The sequence below is a fragment of the Nakaseomyces bracarensis genome, assembly GCF_045282275.1.
Source record: "Nakaseomyces bracarensis strain CBM3 chromosome Unknown Scaff3_0, whole genome shotgun sequence".
In the NCBI taxonomy this organism is placed as follows: Eukaryota; Fungi; Ascomycota; class Saccharomycetes; order Saccharomycetales; family Saccharomycetaceae; genus Nakaseomyces; species Nakaseomyces bracarensis.
Genome location: NW_027263962.1, coordinates 70,205 through 93,115, shown reverse-complemented (window position 1 = coordinate 93,115; position 22,911 = coordinate 70,205). Strand labels below are relative to the sequence as shown.

General features: G+C 38.0%; 11 protein-coding genes across 11 annotated transcripts; 5 read left to right on the top strand and 6 right to left on the bottom strand.

Moving 5' to 3' along the window:
- Positions 1 to 31: 31 nt before the first annotated feature.
- RNJ42_00365 (uncharacterized protein) lies at positions 32 to 817 on the top strand (the record flags this gene model as incomplete). The annotated part of the gene is made up of 1 exon (XM_071050535.1): positions 32 to 817. One exon carries the CDS (start codon positions 32 to 34, stop codon positions 815 to 817), a length of 786 nt encoding a protein of 261 aa, XP_070908325.1.
- A 641-nt stretch (positions 818 to 1,458) lies between these two features.
- Positions 1,459 to 3,579, bottom strand: RNJ42_00364 (uncharacterized protein; the record flags this gene model as incomplete). The annotated part of the gene is made up of 1 exon (XM_071050534.1): positions 1,459 to 3,579. The coding sequence occupies one exon, from the start codon at positions 3,577 to 3,579 to the stop codon at positions 1,459 to 1,461; it is 2,121 nt and encodes a 706-aa protein (XP_070908324.1).
- Positions 3,580 to 7,740: 4,161 nt separating this feature from the next.
- Positions 7,741 to 9,822, top strand: RNJ42_00363 (uncharacterized protein; the record flags this gene model as incomplete). The annotated part of the gene is made up of 1 exon (XM_071050533.1): positions 7,741 to 9,822. One exon carries the CDS (start codon positions 7,741 to 7,743, stop codon positions 9,820 to 9,822), a length of 2,082 nt encoding a protein of 693 aa, XP_070908323.1.
- A 683-nt stretch (positions 9,823 to 10,505) lies between these two features.
- Positions 10,506 to 10,712, bottom strand: RNJ42_00362 (uncharacterized protein; the record flags this gene model as incomplete). Its single annotated transcript, XM_071050532.1, has 1 exon — positions 10,506 to 10,712. One exon carries the CDS (start codon positions 10,710 to 10,712, stop codon positions 10,506 to 10,508), a length of 207 nt encoding a protein of 68 aa, XP_070908322.1.
- A 284-nt stretch (positions 10,713 to 10,996) lies between these two features.
- Positions 10,997 to 11,230, bottom strand: RNJ42_00361 (uncharacterized protein; the record flags this gene model as incomplete). The annotated part of the gene is made up of 1 exon (XM_071050531.1): positions 10,997 to 11,230. One exon carries the CDS (start codon positions 11,228 to 11,230, stop codon positions 10,997 to 10,999), a length of 234 nt encoding a protein of 77 aa, XP_070908321.1.
- A 2,117-nt stretch (positions 11,231 to 13,347) lies between these two features.
- Positions 13,348 to 14,154, top strand: ADD66 (Add66p; the record flags this gene model as incomplete). Its single annotated transcript, XM_071050530.1, has 1 exon — positions 13,348 to 14,154. One exon carries the CDS (start codon positions 13,348 to 13,350, stop codon positions 14,152 to 14,154), a length of 807 nt encoding a protein of 268 aa, XP_070908320.1.
- Positions 14,155 to 14,341: 187 nt separating this feature from the next.
- Positions 14,342 to 15,490, bottom strand: NPA3 (GTPase NPA3; the record flags this gene model as incomplete). Its single annotated transcript, XM_071050529.1, has 1 exon — positions 14,342 to 15,490. One exon carries the CDS (start codon positions 15,488 to 15,490, stop codon positions 14,342 to 14,344), a length of 1,149 nt encoding a protein of 382 aa, XP_070908319.1.
- A 362-nt stretch (positions 15,491 to 15,852) lies between these two features.
- On the bottom strand, positions 15,853 to 16,659 carry EMC3 (ER membrane complex subunit EMC3; the record flags this gene model as incomplete). The annotated part of the gene is made up of 1 exon (XM_071050528.1): positions 15,853 to 16,659. One exon carries the CDS (start codon positions 16,657 to 16,659, stop codon positions 15,853 to 15,855), a length of 807 nt encoding a protein of 268 aa, XP_070908318.1.
- A 306-nt stretch (positions 16,660 to 16,965) lies between these two features.
- RNJ42_00357 (uncharacterized protein) lies at positions 16,966 to 17,739 on the bottom strand (the record flags this gene model as incomplete). The annotated part of the gene is made up of 1 exon (XM_071050527.1): positions 16,966 to 17,739. The coding sequence occupies one exon, from the start codon at positions 17,737 to 17,739 to the stop codon at positions 16,966 to 16,968; it is 774 nt and encodes a 257-aa protein (XP_070908317.1).
- Positions 17,740 to 18,312: 573 nt separating this feature from the next.
- On the top strand, positions 18,313 to 22,053 carry STE6 (ATP-binding cassette a-factor transporter STE6; the record flags this gene model as incomplete). The annotated part of the gene is made up of 1 exon (XM_071050526.1): positions 18,313 to 22,053. The coding sequence occupies one exon, from the start codon at positions 18,313 to 18,315 to the stop codon at positions 22,051 to 22,053; it is 3,741 nt and encodes a 1,246-aa protein (XP_070908316.1).
- Positions 22,054 to 22,440: 387 nt separating this feature from the next.
- Positions 22,441 to 22,863, top strand: RNJ42_00355 (uncharacterized protein; the record flags this gene model as incomplete). The annotated part of the gene is made up of 1 exon (XM_071050525.1): positions 22,441 to 22,863. One exon carries the CDS (start codon positions 22,441 to 22,443, stop codon positions 22,861 to 22,863), a length of 423 nt encoding a protein of 140 aa, XP_070908315.1.
- Positions 22,864 to 22,911: the final 48 nt, after the last annotated feature.

The window sequence follows — 22,911 nt, the reverse complement described above, 5'->3', positions numbered from 1 at the left end:
TAGTCATTTGAGTCAGAGATGCAATACGAGTATGCAAATATCGAGCATAATGAATCAACAGAATGCTCAGGCCACGGAGAAAGAGTTGTCGTCCACAATAGAACCAAGGGATAGTCTAATGAATTTGGTAGGCAAGACCTTCTATTGGTCTTGCGTAATATACTTCCTCTATGAACTCTCCATCGAATTAATTTGGTTCAATTCTGCTGACGGACCTATGAAGAGAGCATATTTATTTCCTCACAAGATAATAGCAGAATTTAGTACATTGACTGATAACCCAATACCGAAGTCCGAGAGAAGACCAGGTAAACGTTATTTATTAATTACCCGAGTATACAGTTGGATAAGCTGCACATTTTACTGGTCTGGCACACTATACTTCCTATATAAACATTCCCTCAAATTTAATTTGTTTGATTCTGCAGCTGGACCTACAAAGAACGTTTATGTATTTTCTCAATGGAAACTGAGAGAATTAGCAGTCTTATCAGCAGCGTCTGTTGTACTGCTCATCCCAACTATATTTGGAGTCGAATACATCTGCCGGTTATTTATCAAGATTCATAGATTTTGGACATCCCTCGGTCTTCTATTCGGGTATCAGTTTATGTACCAGCTATGGTGTTCCACGATCGCATTCCCCGTTGAGGTCTTGGTCAGGAGGTATCCTTTCATATGTGATTGGCTGGCCTTCTTACAATTTCCAATTGGCATGTTGCCAGCCTGGTACGTCTATGGGAAAGAGATTATGGTCTTTCAACCGTGGAATCCTGGTTTTCCAAATATATCTACTATGAATGAAAATAAAATATAAAACATTTTACAAGACTATGAGAGGATACGATATGATACTATGATACAATAATATGATTATATGACACATCAAAAGAATAAAGCTATACTGCCATACAATATAATACCTCGGTAACAACTGGTTGATTTTATGTTTAGTAATGTTACCATATTATAAATTAATATTTATATGGGATTACTACATTAAGTTATGAATCAATACAAAGAAGCTAACAAGTCATTAGGTCGATGCTATTTCTGTTAACTCTCCTATGCCCCTCCAGAATATGTTAAGTTCGCATTTCAAGAGTGTCTATTTTTGCTACTATGAATATAATAACGTTAGTTGCGATATCGTTCCCTGGCTCTTGCGAGTGCATTATGCCTTTAATATACTAGCAGATAGTATCAGCAGTAAAATACCACTACTTACACTTCAGCAGACTACTACCATTCGAGTTTAACGAAATACGTATTATGTCCTCTTTCTATTAAATTAATGTCGTGTTTATTCACTTCAGAAGAGTAATTATATACTATTTATTATAAGAGGGTATATTAGTATATTATATTGAAAATGTAGTGAAGTAACTTCTTAAATATACAACGAACGAAAAATCATAGTAGCCTAAAACTATATCATATGATAGATCTATAAGCATATCAGAACATTTGAAGTAGTACCACAATTGCTGCAAACAATACATTGTTAACTGTAGCAGACCCACTGGCCTCGTATTGGATACTATTCACTGTGGCGTGCGTAGCTACCGATTGAAGAGCAATACCCGAACTAGAGACGACAGAGTGGATTGCAGAAGAACCTGTATTGGAACCCGCATTGGAACCATGCGAACCAGAGCCTGAAGAGCCAGAACCAGAAGAGCCAGAACCAGAAGAACCACTGGAAGAGCCAGAACCAGAAGAGCCAGAACCGAAAGAACTGGTACCGGATGAGCCTGAACCGGAAGAACCGGATGAGCCAGAACCAGATGAGCCAGAACCAGATGAGCCAGAACCAGAAGAGCCAGAACCAGAAGAGCCAGTGTTAGAGCCAGAAGTCATGACACTAGTTGGTTTGGCTTCATTGCCCACTGTAGACTTTGAGCTACCAGTATGTGTCTTACCGTCACTACCAACAGTTGGATAGCACGAAACCACAACAGTTTCAACAATTCCGCCTTCCTTAGTAACAACAGTTGTTGTGATAGGTGGCTGAGTGTAGATATCGCTATCACACATAGTAGATTTGCTGGTGCTAGTGTGCGTCTTCCCGTCAGATCCAACAATAGGACAGTACGTGATCACAATAGTCTCAGTGGTATCATTCACAGTGACAGTGGTGGTTGTGACAGGAGGTTGGGTATATATCTCACCACCAGTAGTTATTGAACTGTTGGCAAATGACACCATGCTTGAGGATAAATACACCGGGTCGGCATCAACCATGTCCATAGTCAATTCAGTCCAAGTGGTGGTTGCAATATTGCCTTCGCTGTCAGTGTACCCAGATGCAATCACTACCTCGTGGATGGTTTGGTTGTCAGAGACAATGTCGGTTTCCAGAATAGTTGTAGCAGGTAGTGGTATGGCCGATGAAGATGTTGTTGGAGCAGATGAGGATGTTGGAGCAGATGAAGATGTTGTTGGAACAGATGAAGATGTTGTTGGAACAGATGAGGATGTTGGAGCAGATGAAGATGTTGTTGGAACAGATGAAGATGTTGTTGGAACAGATGAAGATGTTGCAGCAGATGAGGATGTTGGAACAGAGGAGGAGGATGGTTGAATGGATGAACTCACTTGATCCTCAGAACCGTTGTATTTGACTCCGTAATATTCAAATTTACCCCGAATATAATATGGCTCCCCCACAAATAGAGTAGGATCATATCCTAAACCAATATCGTATTGTTGTTGTTCTACAGTCGCAGCAATGACTGTCACAGTCGTAGTAACGGTTAGTATACCGGTACTGGGATCGTAACTGTGGTTACCAGAAGTCCCAACAGTATTTATTTGAGCTTCTGACCAAAAATCTTGAATTTTAATAGGATTGTTAAATAGATAATCCAAGGTAAAAGATGATTGACCAAAAAGTTTAACTGTATTACCTGTAAATGAATACGGATTTGCCAGCAAGTTACCAGTTTTAACTTCAATCAAGCCGGTATCACCAACTATATTAGCTTCTAAATAGTAATAATATGAACCGGACAAGGTAATCGTACCTGTGTTATTTATGAAATGTTCATAGGAAGAAAATAACTGTATTGAGCCGTAGTTGTCATTTATAGAAGGGGGAGCGTTTTCTATCGATCCTGGAGACTTCATAAAAGTGATATGGCCAGTGTTGTGAATACCGTCCGAGCCAAATGTATATGATAAATTGGTACCAGAACTAATAGTGCGACCAACCTGTACTATAACTTCACCGTTGTTTGTCAAAAGTTCTCCTCCTAACGAGATAAGTTGATTCACAACATTAGGATTTGGATTAGAAATGAATATAGTACCATTATTAGTTATATTCGACGACTCGCCGATCATTATTTCAACATTTGGGTCGGAATTCGCATTAATGATGAAACTTCCTCCAGACTCTATATCTATTGGCTTTAGAATTGCTTGATATTTGTTACCATCATTAAAAGTAAGTGACCCACTCCCTGATATATATATGGGGTCAGTGATATTTTGATTACCAGTCAATGTGGTAGGACTCGTAACTTCTAGACCACTTGCGGCTAATAAAAATGAAGACAGAAGTAATATATTCCTCATTGTTTAAATGTTTGCAATGCTGATTTTCTATTGCATAGGGAAGGAAGAGCTGAACGTACAGGAGGAATGAATATCAGATATTCTCGAAACCAATTGTTTATATACCTAAAATAAATGGCAAGGGTGAAATTGGAAATACAAACTACTAATAAAATCCAGCTTTTACATTAATCTAGCACTAGATAGTTTTTTAGGAAATCTATAGTTCATGGAACGTCCAAAATAGGCAAAATCCAAATAGTTCAACTATAGTAAAGATAGAAATTGCTCTCGAATTATTACATAGAACTCAAAACAACCGGATATACTGTTAAATTCCAGAATTTGGATATTTTCTAGGACTTTCCCTACGCGCTCAATAAAATGTCAACAGTTCAATGGGTTCACAGGTTTAAAATTATAAACACCATTACTTCAAGTCATGCAAAAGGGATTCGCAGAACTGGTAATTACTGACTGCAATGAAATTAGAATGAAAAGAAAAGAAAGTATTTGTATTTGTATTTGTAATAAATTACTATCAAATACACTGAGGTAGATGTTGACTATAACCGTAAATATAGACCAATTTCATAGAACTTCTGTCAATAAGTTGTAGCATAGAATATCGGGCAATTCGACATTCTCATTAACACCACAGCACTTTCTTTCTGTAAATGGCTGATTATTTAGGTTAAGGCACGGAACCATATCTGGTAATAATGAGTAACAAATGCTGGGAATACCTCTATTATTGTAAAGACCCTTTTTCTCGAGTAAAGTCACACCACTTTCGATAGCCGGTCCATTCTCTGCAATATTGCCGTAGCACTGATTTAACATGGCTGTCTCTGTAAATCCTTTTATATTCTGTACAGGTGGTTGCTAGGAAATGGTGATTATGGAATTTGTGTAGAGAGAAAAGGCGTGGAGAGGGATTATTTACTGTTGCCTATTTAGGTTTTATTACTAATCTTTCCCCTACATTACGTTCTCTGCGCTTCTTAAGGGGTTTCCTCTTTCAGGAAATGTTGACTTAGTGGGCCCACTTTGTGTTCAATTTATTACTTTTATTAGGGCTCAATACGGAATTAAAGTTATATTGCGGCGGGGAAGGGGGGGGGGGGTGAGGAGCGAATAATTACGGTATTTCCTATTTCAGAAGTTTCTCCTCCATATGGTATTGTGCAAGCATTTCTTAGTAACGTGGAGAAGCATCAATTCAGTGCCCATCTAGTGGCGTGAGAAAGGATTTGCGTCGATAGAAATTGATTGGGATAATAGTTCTATTTCCTCTTTCCAGTTAATAGCATAATATGTTTTCTTTGTTTATCCATTCATTCTATAACCTTTTCTTTTCTTTACATCACAATGATGTCGCCGTCACACCAGCGAACCTAAATAAACTGTGCGATATCAATTAATAATACTAATGTTTATATTGATACTGTAACTTTAACGTAGTCCCTCGCCATTTAGGTGGAAAGGCTTCAATTTTTGCCCCTCCCTTATACAACTACATTCCATGTTGTAATAATATTTTCTACAAACACACATACAATAAACGTTCTGGAATATTATGCTAAAACACCAATAGAAGTATCTATTGTAGTAAATCTTATTAATTTGTAATATATGACTACTATATTTAGTACAATAAAAGTTGCTCTTGTATGATCTAAATCATTTCCCTCCTCTGCTACAAACATCTAAGTTGCTGCGGGATTTGTTCATATCATTGGCTTTTAGCCTACCTCTGTCCACTGACAGGTAAATTTATGATACTTCACAACTTATCAGCATAGAAGCCCATCAGTTGTCGGTTTTATTCCACATGTTAGAGATTATTATGTACAGGGTATTTGATTATAGTCCCATTTTGATTATTAGATGTTATAATTTCCAATAACTTAGTTCACATAGAAACAAGTAATCTAAGCATCTTTAGAAGTATATGATACTAAAACAATTTTTAATTCTAAAATCAATTTAAAAGAAGTAGGTTAGGAGAACAAGAGAAAGTTGCTGGACTCACCATTTTAGCCTGGAGGTAAATGAGAATTTGGCAATGAGAATTTGGCAATTTGAGAATTTTGCAAATAATAGATTTTGTGATAGTAAGTTTTTGTGTAAGTAGAAATAGATATGTAGATCTTTCCTCTTCCGTTATGATGAAATAACCGAGATACGATAACATTAGTTTATTTAATGTTATTCCAACTAAGAACTACCTAATAAAGAAATAAATGCACTGGACTGAACGTATTATAATATATATATGACACCTACTATTTTTCACACGGCTTCAATTGACGACAAAAAAAACCGGAGTTAATTTTATTACAGTTTGTAATACAGAAACAAATAATTTCAGCACCAAAACATATCTATTTAAGTTTAGATTATATGGAAATAAAGTATTCATTTGTTTTTCCATCGATAAAATCCATATGCTCCTTGTACCAATAACTACTACTATCTTATCTGTATTGTACTAATTGTAAATAATCGCAGAGCATGGAACCAAACACCACTTTATTGTTACAAAATGCTCTGATCAACAAAATGTAAAAGGCAATTTTTACAAAACAGCTGCCAAACTTACTATAATAAATAACTCTATTGTATTGATGTTTTAAGAGTTTAGAATGATTGTATGTGTATTTGTAAATTTAAATTATTACAACATAGAATGTAGATGGATGATAGACAAAATTGACATATTTCAAATTTAATTCTTTGAAAACTCGAAGAATTAGATTATAATTACAGTTAGATTATCCTATTATTATTTCTGTCACCATTTATTTAGGTGCATGGGTGCGCATTTTTATGATATAATAGGGACGTCATATTTGCGTAAATTAAAGAAAACCTTATTTAGGATAGATAAAATCGTACTGAAGAGGAAATATGACAATATTAGTTCCAATACCTAATCAGTTTCTCTCGACGCAAATCCTTTCTCACGCCACTAGATGGGCACGAAATTGATGCTTCTCTACGTTACTCAGAAACACTAGCACAACACCATATGGAGGAAAAACTTCTATAATAGGAAATGCAGTAATTATTCGCTTCCCCCCTTTCCCCGCCGTAATATAACTTTAATTCTGTATTGGGCCCTAATAAAAGTAATAAATTGGACACAAAGTGGGCCCACTAAGTCAACATTTCCTGAAAGAGGAAACCCCTTAAGAAGCGCAGAGAACGTAATGTAGGGGAAAGATTAGTAATAAAACCTAAATAGGCAACAGTAAATAATCCCTCTCCACGCCTTTTCTCTCTACACAAATTCCATAATCACCATTTCCTAGCAACCACCTGTACAGAATTTAAAAGGATTTACAGAGACAGCCATGTTAAATCAGTGCTACGGCAATATTGCAGAGAATGGACCGGCTATCGAAAGTGGTGTGACTTTACTCGAGAAAAAGGGTCTTTACATTAATAGAAGTATTCCTAGCATTTGTTACTCATAATTACCAGATATGGTTCGTTGCCTTAACCTAAATAATCAGCCATTTACAGAAAGAAAGTGCTGTGGTGTTAATGAGAATGTCGAATTGCCCGATATTCTATGCTACAACTTATTGACAGAAGTTCTATGAAATTGGTCTATATTTACGGTTATAGTCAACATCTACCTCAGTGTATTTGATAGTAATTTATTACAAATACAAATACAAATACTTTCTTTTCTTTTCATTCTAATTTCATTGCAGTCAGTAATTACCAGTTCTGCGAATCCCTTTTGCATGACTTGAAGTAATGGTGTTTATAATTTTAAACCTGTGAGCCCATTGAACTGTTGACATTTTATTGAGCGCGTAGGGGAAGTCTTAGAAAATATCCAAGTTCTGGAACTTAACAGTATATCCGGTTGTTTGAGTTCTATGTAATAATTTCGAGAGCAATTTCTATCTATTACTATAGTTGAACTATTTAGATTTTGCCTGTTTTGGACATTCCATGAACTATCGATTTCCTAAAAAACTATCTAGTGCTAGATTAATGTAAAAGCTGGATTTTATTAGTAGTTTGTGTTTCCAATTTCACCCTTGCCATTTATTTTAAGTATATAAACAATTGGTTTCGGGACTATCTGATATTCAATCTTCCTGTACTTTCAACTCGTTCTTCCTTACTTATAAAAAAATAAGCACTGCAAACATTTAAACAATGAGAAATATATTACTTCTGTTTTCATTTTTGTTAGCTACAAGCGCTCTAAATATAACCAGCCCTACAACTCTAACTGGAAACCAGGAAATCAAGGAACCCTTATACATATCTGGAAGTGGGTCGCTTACTCTTAATGATGGTGATTATTATGGTTTAGAGTATACAGCAATAGATATCGAGTCTGGAGGATCCCTCATAGCTAATCTGAATGCCAGCTCATCTGTTGATGCAAATATTGGTGCGTACCGTTATTTAACTAATAATGGTACTGTAATTATATCTAATCCTTATATTAGTAATGATTTTCAAATTATCGATGTCTCACCCACTATTCTTACAAATAATGGTGACTTTATTATACAGGTTGCTCGTACTGTTCGTGTTAATTATAATGATATAGTTCAAATCGCTCCGGGTGATATTTACAACACTGGTAATATCAAGATAATGAAGTACCCAGGTTCACCAGAAGCACCTCCAAATGAATCCAATGAGAGTTACTGGGTTTCAATTTTTGCGACGGGAATTTTTCAAAATACAGGTACAATCAATTTATCCGGTTTCTCGGGTTATCGTTTAACTGGAAATATAACTGGTGACACTGGATTAATAGAAGTTGAATCTGGTAACTTGCTATTCGCTGGAATACCATTATCTATTACAGGTAATACAATTAAACTTTTTGGTCAGTCATCTGTTAGTTTCGCCATTGATAAGCAAACAAGTCCTATTAAGATTCAAGATTTCAAATCAACAGCAGAAATAAGTACTGTTGGTAATGCTGGTAAATACAACTACGATGCTAGTAATGGTATACTAACTGTTACTACTTCTAAAACTGAACTAAAATACGATATTGGTTTAGGATACGATCCAACTCTATTTGTGGAGAAGTCTAATTTTTATGGTGTATTAGGTGTCACTGAAGAATTCTATTCATTAAGTTACAAAGAAAATGAACCATCTTCATCTACTCCAACATCCTCGACTGCTCCAACATCCTCATCTGCTCCAACATCCTCATCAGCTCCAACAACATCTTCATCCGCTCCAACATCCTCTTCTGCGCTAACATCTTCATCCGCTCCAACATCTTCATCCGCTCCAACATCTTCATCCGCTCCAACATCTTCATCTGCTCCAACAACATCTTCATCTGCTGCAACATCCTCTTCTGCCCTAACGTCTTCCTTTGCTCCAACATCTTCCTCTGCCACACCACTACCTGCTACAACGATTTTGGAAACAGAATATGTATCTGACGGCCAAACTATCCATGAGGTAGTTATTGCATCTGGATACACTGATAGTGAGGGCAATATTGCAACTACTACGTGGACTGAATTGACTATGGACATGGTTGATGCCGACCCTGTGTACTTGTCCTCGAGTACGGTACAATTTACCAACAGTTCCATCACTACTGGTGGTGAGACATACACCCAGCCTCCTGCCATAACCACCACCGTCACTGTGAATGACACCACTGAGACTATTGTGATCACGTACTGTCCTATTGTTGGATCTGACGGGAAGACGCACACCAGCACCAGCAAATCTACTGTGTGTGATAGCGATATCTACACTCAACCACCTATCATGACAACTACTGTTACTAAGGAAGGCGGAATTGTCGAAACTGTTGTGATATCGTGCTATCCAACTGTTGGTAGTGACGGTACGACACATACTGGTAGTTCAAAGTCTACAGTGGGCAATGAAGCCAAACCAACTAGTGTCATGACTTCTGGTTCTAACACTGGCTCTTCAGGCTCTGGCTCTTCTGGTTCTAACACTGGCTCATCCGGTTCAGGCTCATCCGGTTCTTCCGGTTCAGGCTCTTCCGGTACCAGTTCTTTCGGTTCTGGCTCTTCTGGTTCTGGCTCTTCAGGCTCTGGTTCGCATGGTTCCAATGCAGGTTCTTCTGCAATCCACTCTGTCGCCTCTAGTTCGGGTATTGCTCTTCAATCGGTAGCTACGCAAGCCACAGTGAATAGTATCCAATACGAGGCCAGTGGGTCTGCCACAGTTAACAATGTTTTGTTTGCAGCAATGGTGGTGCTACTTCAAATGTTCTGATATGCTTATAGATCTATCATATGATATAGTTTTGGGCTACTATGTTTTTTCGTTCGTTGTATATTTAAGAAGTTACTTCACTACATTTTCAATATAATACACTAATATACCCTCTTATAATAAATATTATATAATTACTTTTCTGAAGTGAATAAACACGACATTAATCTAATAGAATGAGGACATAATAAGTATCTCGTTAAACTCGAATGGTAGTAGTCTGCTGAAGTTTGAGTAGTAGTATTTTACTACTGATACTATCTGCTAGTATATTAAAGGCATGATATACTCCCGATAGCCGGGAAACGATATCGCAAATAACGTTATTATCTTCATAGTAGCAAAAATAGACACTCTTGAAATTCGAATTTAACATATTCTGAAGGGGTATAGAAAAGTTGACAGAAATAGATCATCGTCCTAATGACTTGTTATCTTCTTTGTATTGGATCCTAACTTAATGTAGTAATCCCAACAATGGTAACGAATATAAATATTAATGTATAATACGGTAATATTACTAAACATAAAATCATCCAGTTGGTTACCGAGGTATTATATTGTATTGTAGTATAGCTTTATTCTTTTGATGTGTCATATAATCATATTATTATAGTATTGTATCATATTATCATATTGTATCATAGTATCATATCGTATCCTCTCATAGTCTTGCATAGTGTTTATATTTTATTTTCATTCATAGTAGATTCAATTGGAAAACCAGGATTCCACGGTTGAAATACCATAATCTCTTTCCCATAGACGTACCAGGCTGGCAATATACCAATTGGGTATTGTAAGAAGGCAAGCCAATCACATATGAAAGGATACCTCCTGACCAAGACCTCAACGGGGAATGCGATCGTGGAACACCATAGCTGGTACATAAACTGATACCCGAATAGAAGACCGAGGGATGCCCAAAATCTATGAATCTTGATAAATAACCGGCAGATGTATTCGACTCCAAATATAGTTGGGATGAGCAGTACAATAGACGCTGCTGATAAGACTGCTAATTCTCTCAGTTGCCATTGAGAAAATAAATAAACGTTCTTTGTAGGTCCAGCTGCAGAATCAAACAAATTAAATTTGAGGGAATGTTTATATAGGAAGTATAGTGTGCCAGACCAGTACAATGTGCAGATTATCGAAGTGTATACTCGGGCAATTAATAAAGACCGTTTACTTGTTCTTCTCTCGGACTTCGGTATTGGGTTATCAGACAATGTACTAAATTCTGCTGTTGTCTTGTAAGGAAATAAATATGCTCTCTTAATAGATCCATCTGCAGAACTTTACAGCCATTCCGACTAAGTATGGCGCAATGAGACAATTGTGGTCCCGTACTGTCCAACCTTTGGTACTGATGGAAAGACGCATACCGGAACTTCTGTATATACATTAATTAACGGTGCAAAGCCAACTAGTGGTTCTTACTCAGGTGCTTCTGACCCTGCTTCCAAGTCCGGTTCCAATTTTGCTGGCTCCCCTACTGGAACAAAAGGAACAAGTATTGGTATTGAAGGAAGCAATCCAATACAATAGAAGTGACTCAATGATAGTCAACAACGTATGGGCATCTTTAGCGATGATACTGCTGTCATTTAACTGAAGAGCTGAAGATGATGTTGATACCGGTATAAATTAATGTTGCTATATTCATATTATCTGTACCACTAATGCTAATTCCGGCTTTCACTTATGATAATCATCATTTTGTTCGTTTAGTTCCTTTATTACTTTGTTTAGCTAGGATTCTTTCTGTACATTAATACATTTTACATCTTTTTTATCAACTGCAAACTTTTAACTGTCATTTTGCTTGTAAGAACATCGTACTATGTATTAGACTTCAAACTTATCCTTCTGAAGTGGTAATAGATCTATGTCGATTAAAAAGAATGATCAATTATACCATTGATGTGATGGGCATCGATTAGAGCATTTGTTAATTGTAATTCTTCTGGTTCTTTTGGAATCGGGTTTTTAGATAAAGGAATCATGCCAATAACTTAATTGCTTTTCCTACCGAGAGATTAGGTCTTTATACTGCCTTTAAACCACGTATGTGAGTTGTATTGTTTTCGCACGATTATTTCAGGAAAGCGTAAAATAATTTATTGCGCTACCATTATTCAGGTCTATTGGTACAGCTGCAGTTATTACTTGGATATTTACAATAGAACTTACTAGTGAACTTGACAGAAGCACACAAACGTCAAATGAGACTTATCCACCAGCAGTGAATGAATCTGACATAATTACAAGTGTTAACGAAAACGATGTGGATATGGACCAAGTATACTATTACGTTTTCATTTATTCCTTTTTCATTACACATTAGGTTTTAGTACTGCTATCATTGGTAGCTCAGTACAGAACTCTAAAATAGGATAGTGGTATGTCTAAGAAAGCATTTGGCTGTTGCAGTTGTATATCTGATTAACTTGATGAAGTTATAATTATGCTGTATAATCATTTTAATACAGTATTCATTCCAGAAAGGTCTTCAATTAGAGAATGAAATCAAAAACATGATCAATATCTTTGAATATTGCTAATGGCTTGTTTTAATGTTCTAATAATTTTGTACTTGTCTGGCTGTACTTTATATTATTCTCTTTTGTATTGGGTATGCCTCCGTTAATCAGGTTAATATGAATATCTTTGGATTGATTAGATGGCTGGGATGTAGTTATGAGATAAAAGCTTCCATTTCAGTAGAAAAAAAGGTATACGATGTCTGGGAGAAGCTTTCGAGATTATTAATCAAATAGATGAAAATAAATGAACCAATGTTAAGAGGAGAGATGCATTGTATTGTATTAGTAAAATACTCATTAAAATCACACCAAGTAGTAAGTGAACGTTATTTATTCATTGTTTCTCGTTTACACTTAGATAGGTCACATATTGTACTGGTGTAGCACATTATGCTTCCTATATAAACATTCCCTCAAATTTAATTTGTTCGATTCTGCAGCTGGACCTACATAGAACGCTTATTTATTTACTCAATGGAAACTGAGAGAACTATCCTGTCTTCAGTGTCTATTGTACTTAGCTCATCCCAAGTATATGATGAGCTGTACAACTGGCTTTCCATTTATTATAACTATGCACATTATAGAGTATCAAAACATTAATGATGTAACAATTCAACTACACAACTATTAAACTATACAAATATACAGCAACTGCTAATGAAAATGCGATGCCCAAAACAACTCCGAGATAATCCGGGTAATCATAATAAACTAGTAGCCGGGTAATTTTTAACGTAGAATATGATATTTTGCTGTCCGGGTAATAATATTAAGGTGCCACCCACATTACGCACTGGGACGGATAGTGATATCCTACGTTATATTGTGATGTACTGTACTGGTTGAGATATTGTGATATAATGGTTGATATATTAACGTATTACCCATTCAATACCGTATTTGAGCTTTGAGCATCTGGTACTCTTCTTCCGTATCAACCATTTACCAAAGCGTTATATATAACACACATATTATGGTTAGTTTGGTTGTGCCGTTGGTTGGGACCGGTAATGTCCCTCAGCTAGCTGTTGATCTGCTTCTACACTCCGTGGATAGCTTCCAATTCGTATGTGCTGTTGACCAGCAATATTTGTATCCTTTTGCCGGGCCATTAGATCATGTCATGGGTGAGAATGCTAAGCTGTACCCTAAAGAACACTACTCTGCTGCTCTAGAGCTCTTCATTTCGAAGGATCAAAAGACCTATGTGCTCCAACAGAGAACTCCTGTAATACCGGGATACATGAACAATTTTGTGGTGGAGGTCTTGATACCTTTAATTCAGAAATATGAAGTCGATGAGCTCGTTGTGCTCGACTCCTTTGGTGCTCTGGACATGGAGGCAATTGCTCCATCCCCAGCCACAGGGTCCTTCTTTAGTGTCGGTACTTGTCAGCTGGACTCAATTACCGATTTGGTCCAAACTTTCCAACAAAACCTGTCTATAAATAACGACTCACAGAAAATAAATCCGTTTAATTTTGATAAAGATGGCCTGCAACAAGAGATTTCCACGGACCAGGACATTTTCAAGATCGTATATCATATTATCAATGCCACATCTACCACATCTAGCGGATTAAAGAAACTTACCTACTGTTCAACTTTTGTCCATGAAGGTGATAATTCTGAAGATGCTTATGTGTTCTATAACCATCTCATGGTCAGACTTCCCGAATACTTCCCAAAGATAGAGAACTTTAGGGCACCAGTGTCCTGGAAAGGTGTTTATGGATTTTCACAGGCTCCTACAGCATTTGATGAAGGTATATATGCATAGATAGATAGTCATTAGAACGAATATATAAAAACTAAAAGTGAACGTTTTCAGTAGCATATGGCAGTTGAACTGTTAGGCTGTCACATTTTTAAGTACAGAAACCTCTATTCAGTAAACTATGCTACTAATTAGTTTATATATATATACATATATATTAATGACACCAGGTTTTCGTTTATATAGCTATCTATTGCCTCACATAACGAGCTATGTTTTCAGCAGTTTCACTGCTAGCAGTCTTGGAAACCTGCTCAAAAGCCTCCTGGTATCTTTTCTGTAGTAACGGTTCATTGCTTTCATTAACCTCACCCTTTATTCTTTCATCACCAGCGAAGGTGTATTCTCTTTCCACTCCTTCGTCTTCGTCTCTATCTACAAACCCATCATTCTCACCTTCTTCAATGTCACTGACAACATCTGCACTGTCATCGTCGGTTTTCTTCTTGTCATCTAAACCTAGATCACTCATTAAACCGTTTAGTGACTTCTCCTTCTTTGCCTTCTCCTTCTCTTCCTTTTCCTTCAGTATTTTCTCTCTTTGAACTTTGTAGTATTCCTCATATTCATCCACCTTCTTGTCAACTGCATCTAAGAAGTCATCAAAACCCTCACCTGTATAACTAGAGACTCCCACGACATCCATGGTAGAGTAGAATTCTTCCAACATTAGAGACATTGAGTTAATCAACGAGCTCATATAGCCAGATCCCATTCCAAAGTCACCGTTAGCATCCTGGTCCTCTCTGATAGCCTGCTGGAATGCCTCAAAATCGGTCATCCATTCCTTGGCGAAATCAGCTTTCTTCACATCCGTCTTGTTGAAGACGATAATCATAGGCAGCTCTGTCTTGTACAGGATAGAGCAGGCATACAACATATTACTCATAAACGTCGTTGGGGAGGTATTTCTAGGTGTATCCACGATGTACGCTATCACAGTAGGAAATGTTGAGGCAAACGACTCGGTAATGATGGCACCTGACGCACTCCACACAAAACACTCAATCTGCCCCGGCGTGTCAATAATACACAGGTCGTGTGTTTCCCTCTTCTTCTCCACCAACTTGATAACCTGGTCGATCTTCGTACTGAACAGGTTCAAACTGGTGACAATAGCACCGTTAGGACCCAATTGGTAGTTCTCCATGACCTTCTTGTACTTGATTGAATCACGAATATCGATGTTTGCACCATACGGAACGTTCAGAACCGCAGGATCAAGGTTTATAACATACGGAACTTCCTTCTTAGACCGTATATGTGAGTTCAGCCTCTGCATAAATGTGGTCTTACCAGACCCAGCCATACCAATACAAATCACTGTGCTCAACGACATTTTTTATGTTTATCTACTTTTTAAGTTTGTGCTCTCTTTGGTATCACAGAAAAAGCAAGACTGCAATGTTATATACTAATATAATACAATATACCATTGTATCCATTATATTCAATATGTGATAATACTGGGCCATGCGATGAGCTCATCGCCTTCCAGAAATTTTTCAGCGCAATCGCCTCGTAAACAATATAAGTCACGTGAATAGTAATATATTTTATATATTACGTAGAGTAATGTTGTATGTACAAGGTATATTCATGCTTTTAGTCCATCTTAATAAGATATGTTGTTACTTTATATAGTTATAGAAGAAATAGTGTACATGTGGTTATCTTTATCGACAAAATTCTAGCATTTTTCTAGCTGTAGAGTTTAAGCACACGAGCTTCTATGTTATCAAAACAGCTCTCGTGTTGCGCAATGGTTAGATCGTTTGCTAGGCCCTTCATCACTACGTCTGGTTGCGGGGCACCGGGGCCGTCCATGACTTGGCCCGGTTGTTGTTGCATGATTCCGAGCTGGTCTTCCTCAGGCTCGGCCAGAATCAGGTTGTACACGGGGTTTAGACCCAGGACGGAGATGAAGTACCATGAGATACTACTGACCCAGCGGACATCCAAATCAGAAGTCATCACGCCGCTTTGAAGCATTTCTTTGAACCGCACAGTTAGTGGGAAAGGCAGCTTCATCAGGACGAAACCGGCGAAGAAATGGTTAACCCACCACATAAGAATAGTCTGTGGGATAAAGTTAGCCATGTTACCCTTGGCCATACTCATCATTGCATCCGACATGTTAGGATCGCTGAAGGGGTTCACGACCTCGCCAGGCTTAGAATTCGTCTGCGCAATGTGCCTCCCTTGGCCCAGATCTATAGCCATATTCTCACGTCTCATCTGAAACGCCTCCTCATCAATACTAGAGTTGTTCCCAAGCAGAATCTGCGCCTTCAAAACATACTGACTCTCCACCAACTTCACCAGAGCAGTACCCTTCACCTTCGGAGTCAGCAAATTCATCACATACTGCCTCATTATCCCCGCAAGGACCATGACAATAGAGATAGGCAGTAATACCCAGTACTTCAGACGGGTGTCCAGCGTCAATTCATCAACCACATTCTCACCTTTTATCGTCAACGCGGTCCACACCCAGTCAATCCACATCGTCCACGAAAAGAAATATGCACAATAGATAACTAAAAGATAACTGGTTTGCCCGTCGTCTATATAGTCTTATCAGCCTGCTATCGTCTGGTATACCAAACCAGTTCGGCATCTACATAATCATCACTGCCTTTAAAATGGCCCTCCTGCCATTTTCCCACTCGCAGCGTAGAAGGGAGGCGAGACTTAGTCGTATAAGAGTATATTGATAACACTAGAGTATATCATATCACGTCACATCATATTTACAGTTACAGTTATCTTATATATCTATTATCATTGTGTGTATCTCTCTTTCTCAGGAGTTCAAGTCTCTGGTTCGGTGAACAGGAGCCACTGGTTTGCTCTTACTAGCGAGGGCACGGTGAGTTTGTGCCTGGCGAGTCCGTCTATCAGAGCTATTGTGTGTGTATTCGTTCCGGAATGGCCGTTCTCCTTCGCTATCCGTAGTAGTTTGTCGTAGTCGAATTTCTGAGAGCTGTTCTCTAGCATTGGGCCCAGGTCTCGCACCACATGTGGCTGTGCTCCGATGTTGACCCCGACAGCGTGCAGAGATAGCCGCGACTCAGTCCTAGCTTTACTGAGAAGGGTCTCTAGATCAATAAGTTCATGCCAGGACATTCGCAGATCCTCTGGGGACCCGTGTCCTGCCTTCCCATCTCCCCCACGTTCGCTTGCGTCTTCTCTATTCCACTGTGTTGGTAAGGAGAAAGAACCTTTCCCCAGTACCTGGTTCATCAATGGTATATCCATAGGTGTCTCAACGAAGTAACGATAACCATCTTTGTCCAGCATTTTGGCCATATCAGAGCAATACGAAGCCCACATCGCGCTCCTGTTCACTTTCATCGCTGTGCCTCCAACGAGCCCCCATTTGTACACACACATCGCATCAAACCCTAGAAAGTACTCCCCATACTTCTCAGCAACCATGTGCCTCTGTGCCCGGGGATCCAGTCGCCTCGACTTGCTAGACCTCATCTCACGTTCAATCCTCTTGTACAGCTTCGGTAGCCGGTAGTCCGCTTCACAACTAGAGATACCCCGACACACCTGACGCTGGATCATCTTCGTTGTCATTTCAACCTTACCCAATCCCTCTCTCTAAGAAATGTAGTGCTCTCGACCTCAAAATAACCCAACTTCAAGCATTGTGCCTCTTATTCCGGCTTTTCTTCCAGCTCATCGCTCTGACCATGATGGGGCCCTAAGGACAACCTCAAACTTACATTAAGCTAAAGGAACCATTACGAGCTCAATAGCTTATGCTGAATACTTGCAGGTAATCAATTAAAGAGAGTGATGCATTGTTAGTTACCGGTGGTATGAAAAGCTCGCAATACACAGTTTGTCGTGCAGTGAATATAGTACAATGCTAATTGATACAATACCAACTAATACGATAACGATTGAAAACGCATCAATCCATGTAATTATCCTATTTGGGAAATATACATGGTCTTCAACTAATTCAGGCTGACAATACCTCATTTACCTGTGCTTTTGACGATGCTTCATATGACGATGGCTTGTGGTGCCATATTGAGCTATCACGAATGGCAGTTGACAATGTAAATGCTATTATATATAATATACTCTATTAGCATTATATGAGCTGCCATTATTCTACCTTAAGATGAGCAGATATACAAAATGTTTATCCTTGGTTTGCTACGTAGATACCATAATGGCCATATATACATGAATATCAGGCCTAAGCAGGACTGGGGCCTATTGTCGGCACTGGTCTTGTCCACAGTTGCTAATGGTTTGGTACCTGCAATATCCTCTATCCTTATTGGGAGAGTGTTCCAACTGCTAGACCACACTACTCATGAATTTGAGTTCTCACAGTTGTATCATGAACTTATCGTCAGGGCCATGGCAATACTTATATTGGGCTTGGCTAGCATGCCACTAAATTGGGCTAGCTTATCTTGCTGGATGGTACTAGGTGAGAGACAAGGTCTGAGAGTACGGAAACTTCTGGTCGACAAGTATCTATCTCTACCATGCCAATGGTACGATAAATATCGTGCAACACTTCTGGGTGAGTTTACTCAACTACATAGATGCATTGAAGAGGTAAGATCTGGTTCAGCAGAAGCCTCAGCCATCGTTACTCAAAGCATTGTAGCTATCTGCGCTCTTCTGGGTACAGCCTTCTACTACTCTTGGTCATTAACACTCATAATTCTGTGCACTTCACCTATAATTGTAATATGTGCTGTGCTATTCTCTAGATATATACATGTCCATCTAGAATTCGAGAACTCAGCATCAGCAAAGGCAGCAGAAAGACTCAATTGGATCATTGACCATGTGAATTTCGTGAGAATCCATAATGGCACCCATGTTGAAACGAACATATTTGACCACTATATTCAGATCAGTAACACACACTATATCAAAAGCTGTCTATATGTCTCACTGAATATCTCTATATTAAGATTCCTGTCCCTCGTGATGTTTGTACAAGGTTTTTGGTTTGGATCAACTATGATTAAGAAAGGTAAACTGTCTATAAATGACGTTATCACAAGCTTTCATTCTTGCCTGATGATTGGCACTATTATCAATACGGCATTGGGGCAGATCGTGGTTATGCAGAAAGGAGATGTTGCTTTGAAGAAACTAAATATCATCCTGAATATTCAAGAAGAAACTGATAATGGCTTCATAGTGGATATTGTTGGCATAGAATCGATGCCAATAACATTCCAAAATGTCTCGTTTTCATATCCAGAAAGGCCCAAAGATGAAGTTTTAAATAAATTATTCCTGGAATTTCCTGCCAATAAGATCACGTATCTAATTGGTAAATCTGGATACGGAAAGTCCACATTATTTGACCTCTTAATGCTACACTATAATAATTATATGGGAGATATTTTACTGGGAGACAATAACATAAAAACTATTAGTAAAGGTTATCTTTATAAAAATATTACTTTCATTGAACAAGAAACTATACTGTTTGATGACACTCTGAGAAACAATATTTTAATAACTAAAATTGGAGATATTAACTCCCAAATGCAGCTTGATGAGATGCTTAAAAAGGCCTGTTCTTTTGCCCTGCTTGATGCACTTGTAAATGATTTACCGAGTGGACTCGACACAATAATAGGAACTGGTGGTATAGAGTTAAGTGGAGGACAGAAGCAAAAGATTGCTCTAGCTAGAGCGTTTATACGAAATACTCCCATTTTAATTATGGATGAACCCTTATCTGCTATTGATATAAACCAAAGAATTGTCCTGCTAGAAAGGATTAAAAACTGGAGAAATCATATGACCACTGTTATAATCACACATGACAAAGATATGTTATCCCAAAATGATAATATTATTCACATTGATAATAATGATCCACAACCCTCAGAAACTTTGACATTATTTGGGACTACTGTATACAGGGAGAACCATACCATTAATGCTAAGACAAAAATATATGAGTATAACCAAAACTTTGCAAGGATATATGACAAACAAATAGAATCGAAAATAGACTTTCCAGAAACATTATACAGTTACGAATTGGCTTCAGTGAACGAGGAGATCACATATAGTAGCGATTCAGATGAAGGAGCAACAAAAATTAGTTGCGATGTTGAGAATGGTGAAGAACCTCAATTATTATCACTAACATTTATCATTTTATTATTCTTTAAACAGATTTCTAATAAAATGGTATTTCTGGTGGGTGTTATGGGAGCTATATTGTCTGCAATATGTAATCCATTGTTTTCTTATATGTTCAGTTTCCTTCTTAATGGGCTAACACCTGGACAAGATGGTGTAGGAAGCGCAAAATATCTGTTAAGATACTCTATAATCGTCATTAGTATTGCAGTTTTTGATGGTACTACGAATTTTATAAAATCATATATACTTGGTTCTGTTTGTGAGTTTTGGATAATGCATCTAAGGAGAAATACGTTTGATCGAGTAGTAAATGCTCCATTTGAATGGTTTGCTAATAAGGAGAGTTCGGCATCGAAGATTTCAACTCTGTTAATGAATGATTTAAGAGACCTTCGCTCACTTCTTACTGAGTTTTTATCAGCTGTCATTACTTTGCTCTTCTTGTCTTCGATGGGGTTTATATGGGCTATTATAGTAGGTTGGAAGCTAAGCTTAGTTTGTATCTCTTTTATTCCATTAGTTGTGCTAGTAACTGGAGCATATGGATCTATATTGGTTAAATATGAAACCAGCTATAAAACCGCAGTGGCTATGACTGAAAGTAACGTGCATCAAATGGTACTTGCGTCTAAAACCATTAAATCACTCCAACTGCAAACTTATATTATGAGTCAATACAATAGATTCCACTGTAAACTCGAGATAATTGGGAAGAGAAGAGCAATTCTTACTGGTTTAGGAATTTCTTTAACTAATGTACTAGTTATGTTAATGCAATCGGTCATCTTCCTCTATGGTATTAAATTAGTATTGCGTAGTGAATACTCTACACGAAAATTTTTCGAAGTGCTAACGTTGTTACTCTTTACCATTATAACAACCTCCAGTTTAATTAATCAGATTCCTGATATGGCAAGAGGGAAAAGGGCAATTACATACGTGCAGAGAATATTAAATGATCCCTTATCGAATGATATCAGATTGAATGGAACCGGTATCGAAATGGCACCTTTATCAGAAAATTCTAGCCTAGGTTCAGTGCATATCCATAGATTATCTTATGCATTTCCTCAAACCCCAAGTATGCTGGTACTAAAGAGCATTCATTTGAATTTATTTTCAGGTAAGGTTTATGGAATTGTAGGTAAAAGTGGTAGTGGAAAAACTACACTAATCAACATTCTTGCTGGATTATATAAAGTTGAAGCCGGCCACATAAGTATTCTAGGTAAAGATATAAGTACTTGGAATCGAACTGAGCTATATAATGCGATTGGGTTGCTGGAACAACACCCCGTATTACGGTTCGATACCATCAGGGGCAACCTTGTTTATGGTCTGAAAAGAGAGATACTGGAGCAAGAAATCTTAGAGGCCCTGGATAGCGTAGGGATGCTCGACTTTGTGATGAGTTTACCCGAGGAACTCGAGGAACTCTTAGACTCCAGCTTACTCTCAGGCGGCCAAGCACAAAGGTTGTGCCTAGCACGCGAGATCATAAGAGCACCCAGGGTCCTAATCCTGGACGAATGCACCTCAGCTCTGGACGAATCCAGTGCCCAGCTGATTAACGAGATGCTCGGGTCTCACTTGGCAGAAATTACGATAGTTGTCTCCCATAACATAAAGACAATACGCCAATGTGATGAGATTATCGTTCTTGACCACGGCATAATTATACAGCAAGGAACGTTCGAATCATTGAATAGCTCATGCCCACAGTTCAGAACCGTTTGCGCAACCTAAACATAAATAACAATAAAAAATTTAAATATAAAAAACGATTCGAAGACGTTATACTAATTCTAATACAGTACGTTAAATGCCAATACAGTTTACTAACACCTCGATATAATATAATACCTCGACGTTATATTAATGCAAGATTTGCTATGCATCATAAAAAACCGTAAATCACCTCACTTTTGGCCTCGAGCCATAAAAAAAACCGGAGTTTTGGGATTTCTAGGGACCCCGCAAAAAAATTGAAATTAGGGTTTCTCCCTTCTAGGGTTTCTTTTTATAGCAAGGAGTCCCTTTGGTATAAATTACATACACAACTTCATATTCTACTTGAACAATAAGAAACAGAGAGACAACCTATCTCAGGTAATATTTATCGACACGAGCATAATGTTTTCTTTTCTATCTACTATTAGCAACCCCATAGTTCACGGTCCTGTTGTGGCTCTGACCTATTTTTCACAGGAGGTGATACCTCTATGGATTCAGTACTGTTTCTGGGTCTCAGCTGCTATCCAGGTGCTCACTGTGCCATTTAGAGGGTACGTTACGCTGGGCAACTGTGGGAGCAACAGCTCTACTTTCACTTGTGGTCTAAGTGTGACTACGTCGTTGGTTTCTTTGATTATATTGACGGCTACTATATACACTGCTGTGTACAAAGTTGGTATCACTAATAAGGCCTTGCGTAAGAAAATCCTACAAATAAGAATCCAGACTATGCCGGGAATGTCTCCACTGAACCAGTTTTTCTTTATCTTCTCTTTGGTGGTGGCTATCGCCCTGGTGCCCTTTATTGCAAGTGACCAATAAAGTGACCTCCCCCCCCCCTCAAACCACAATAGCAATTCCAACTTTTTC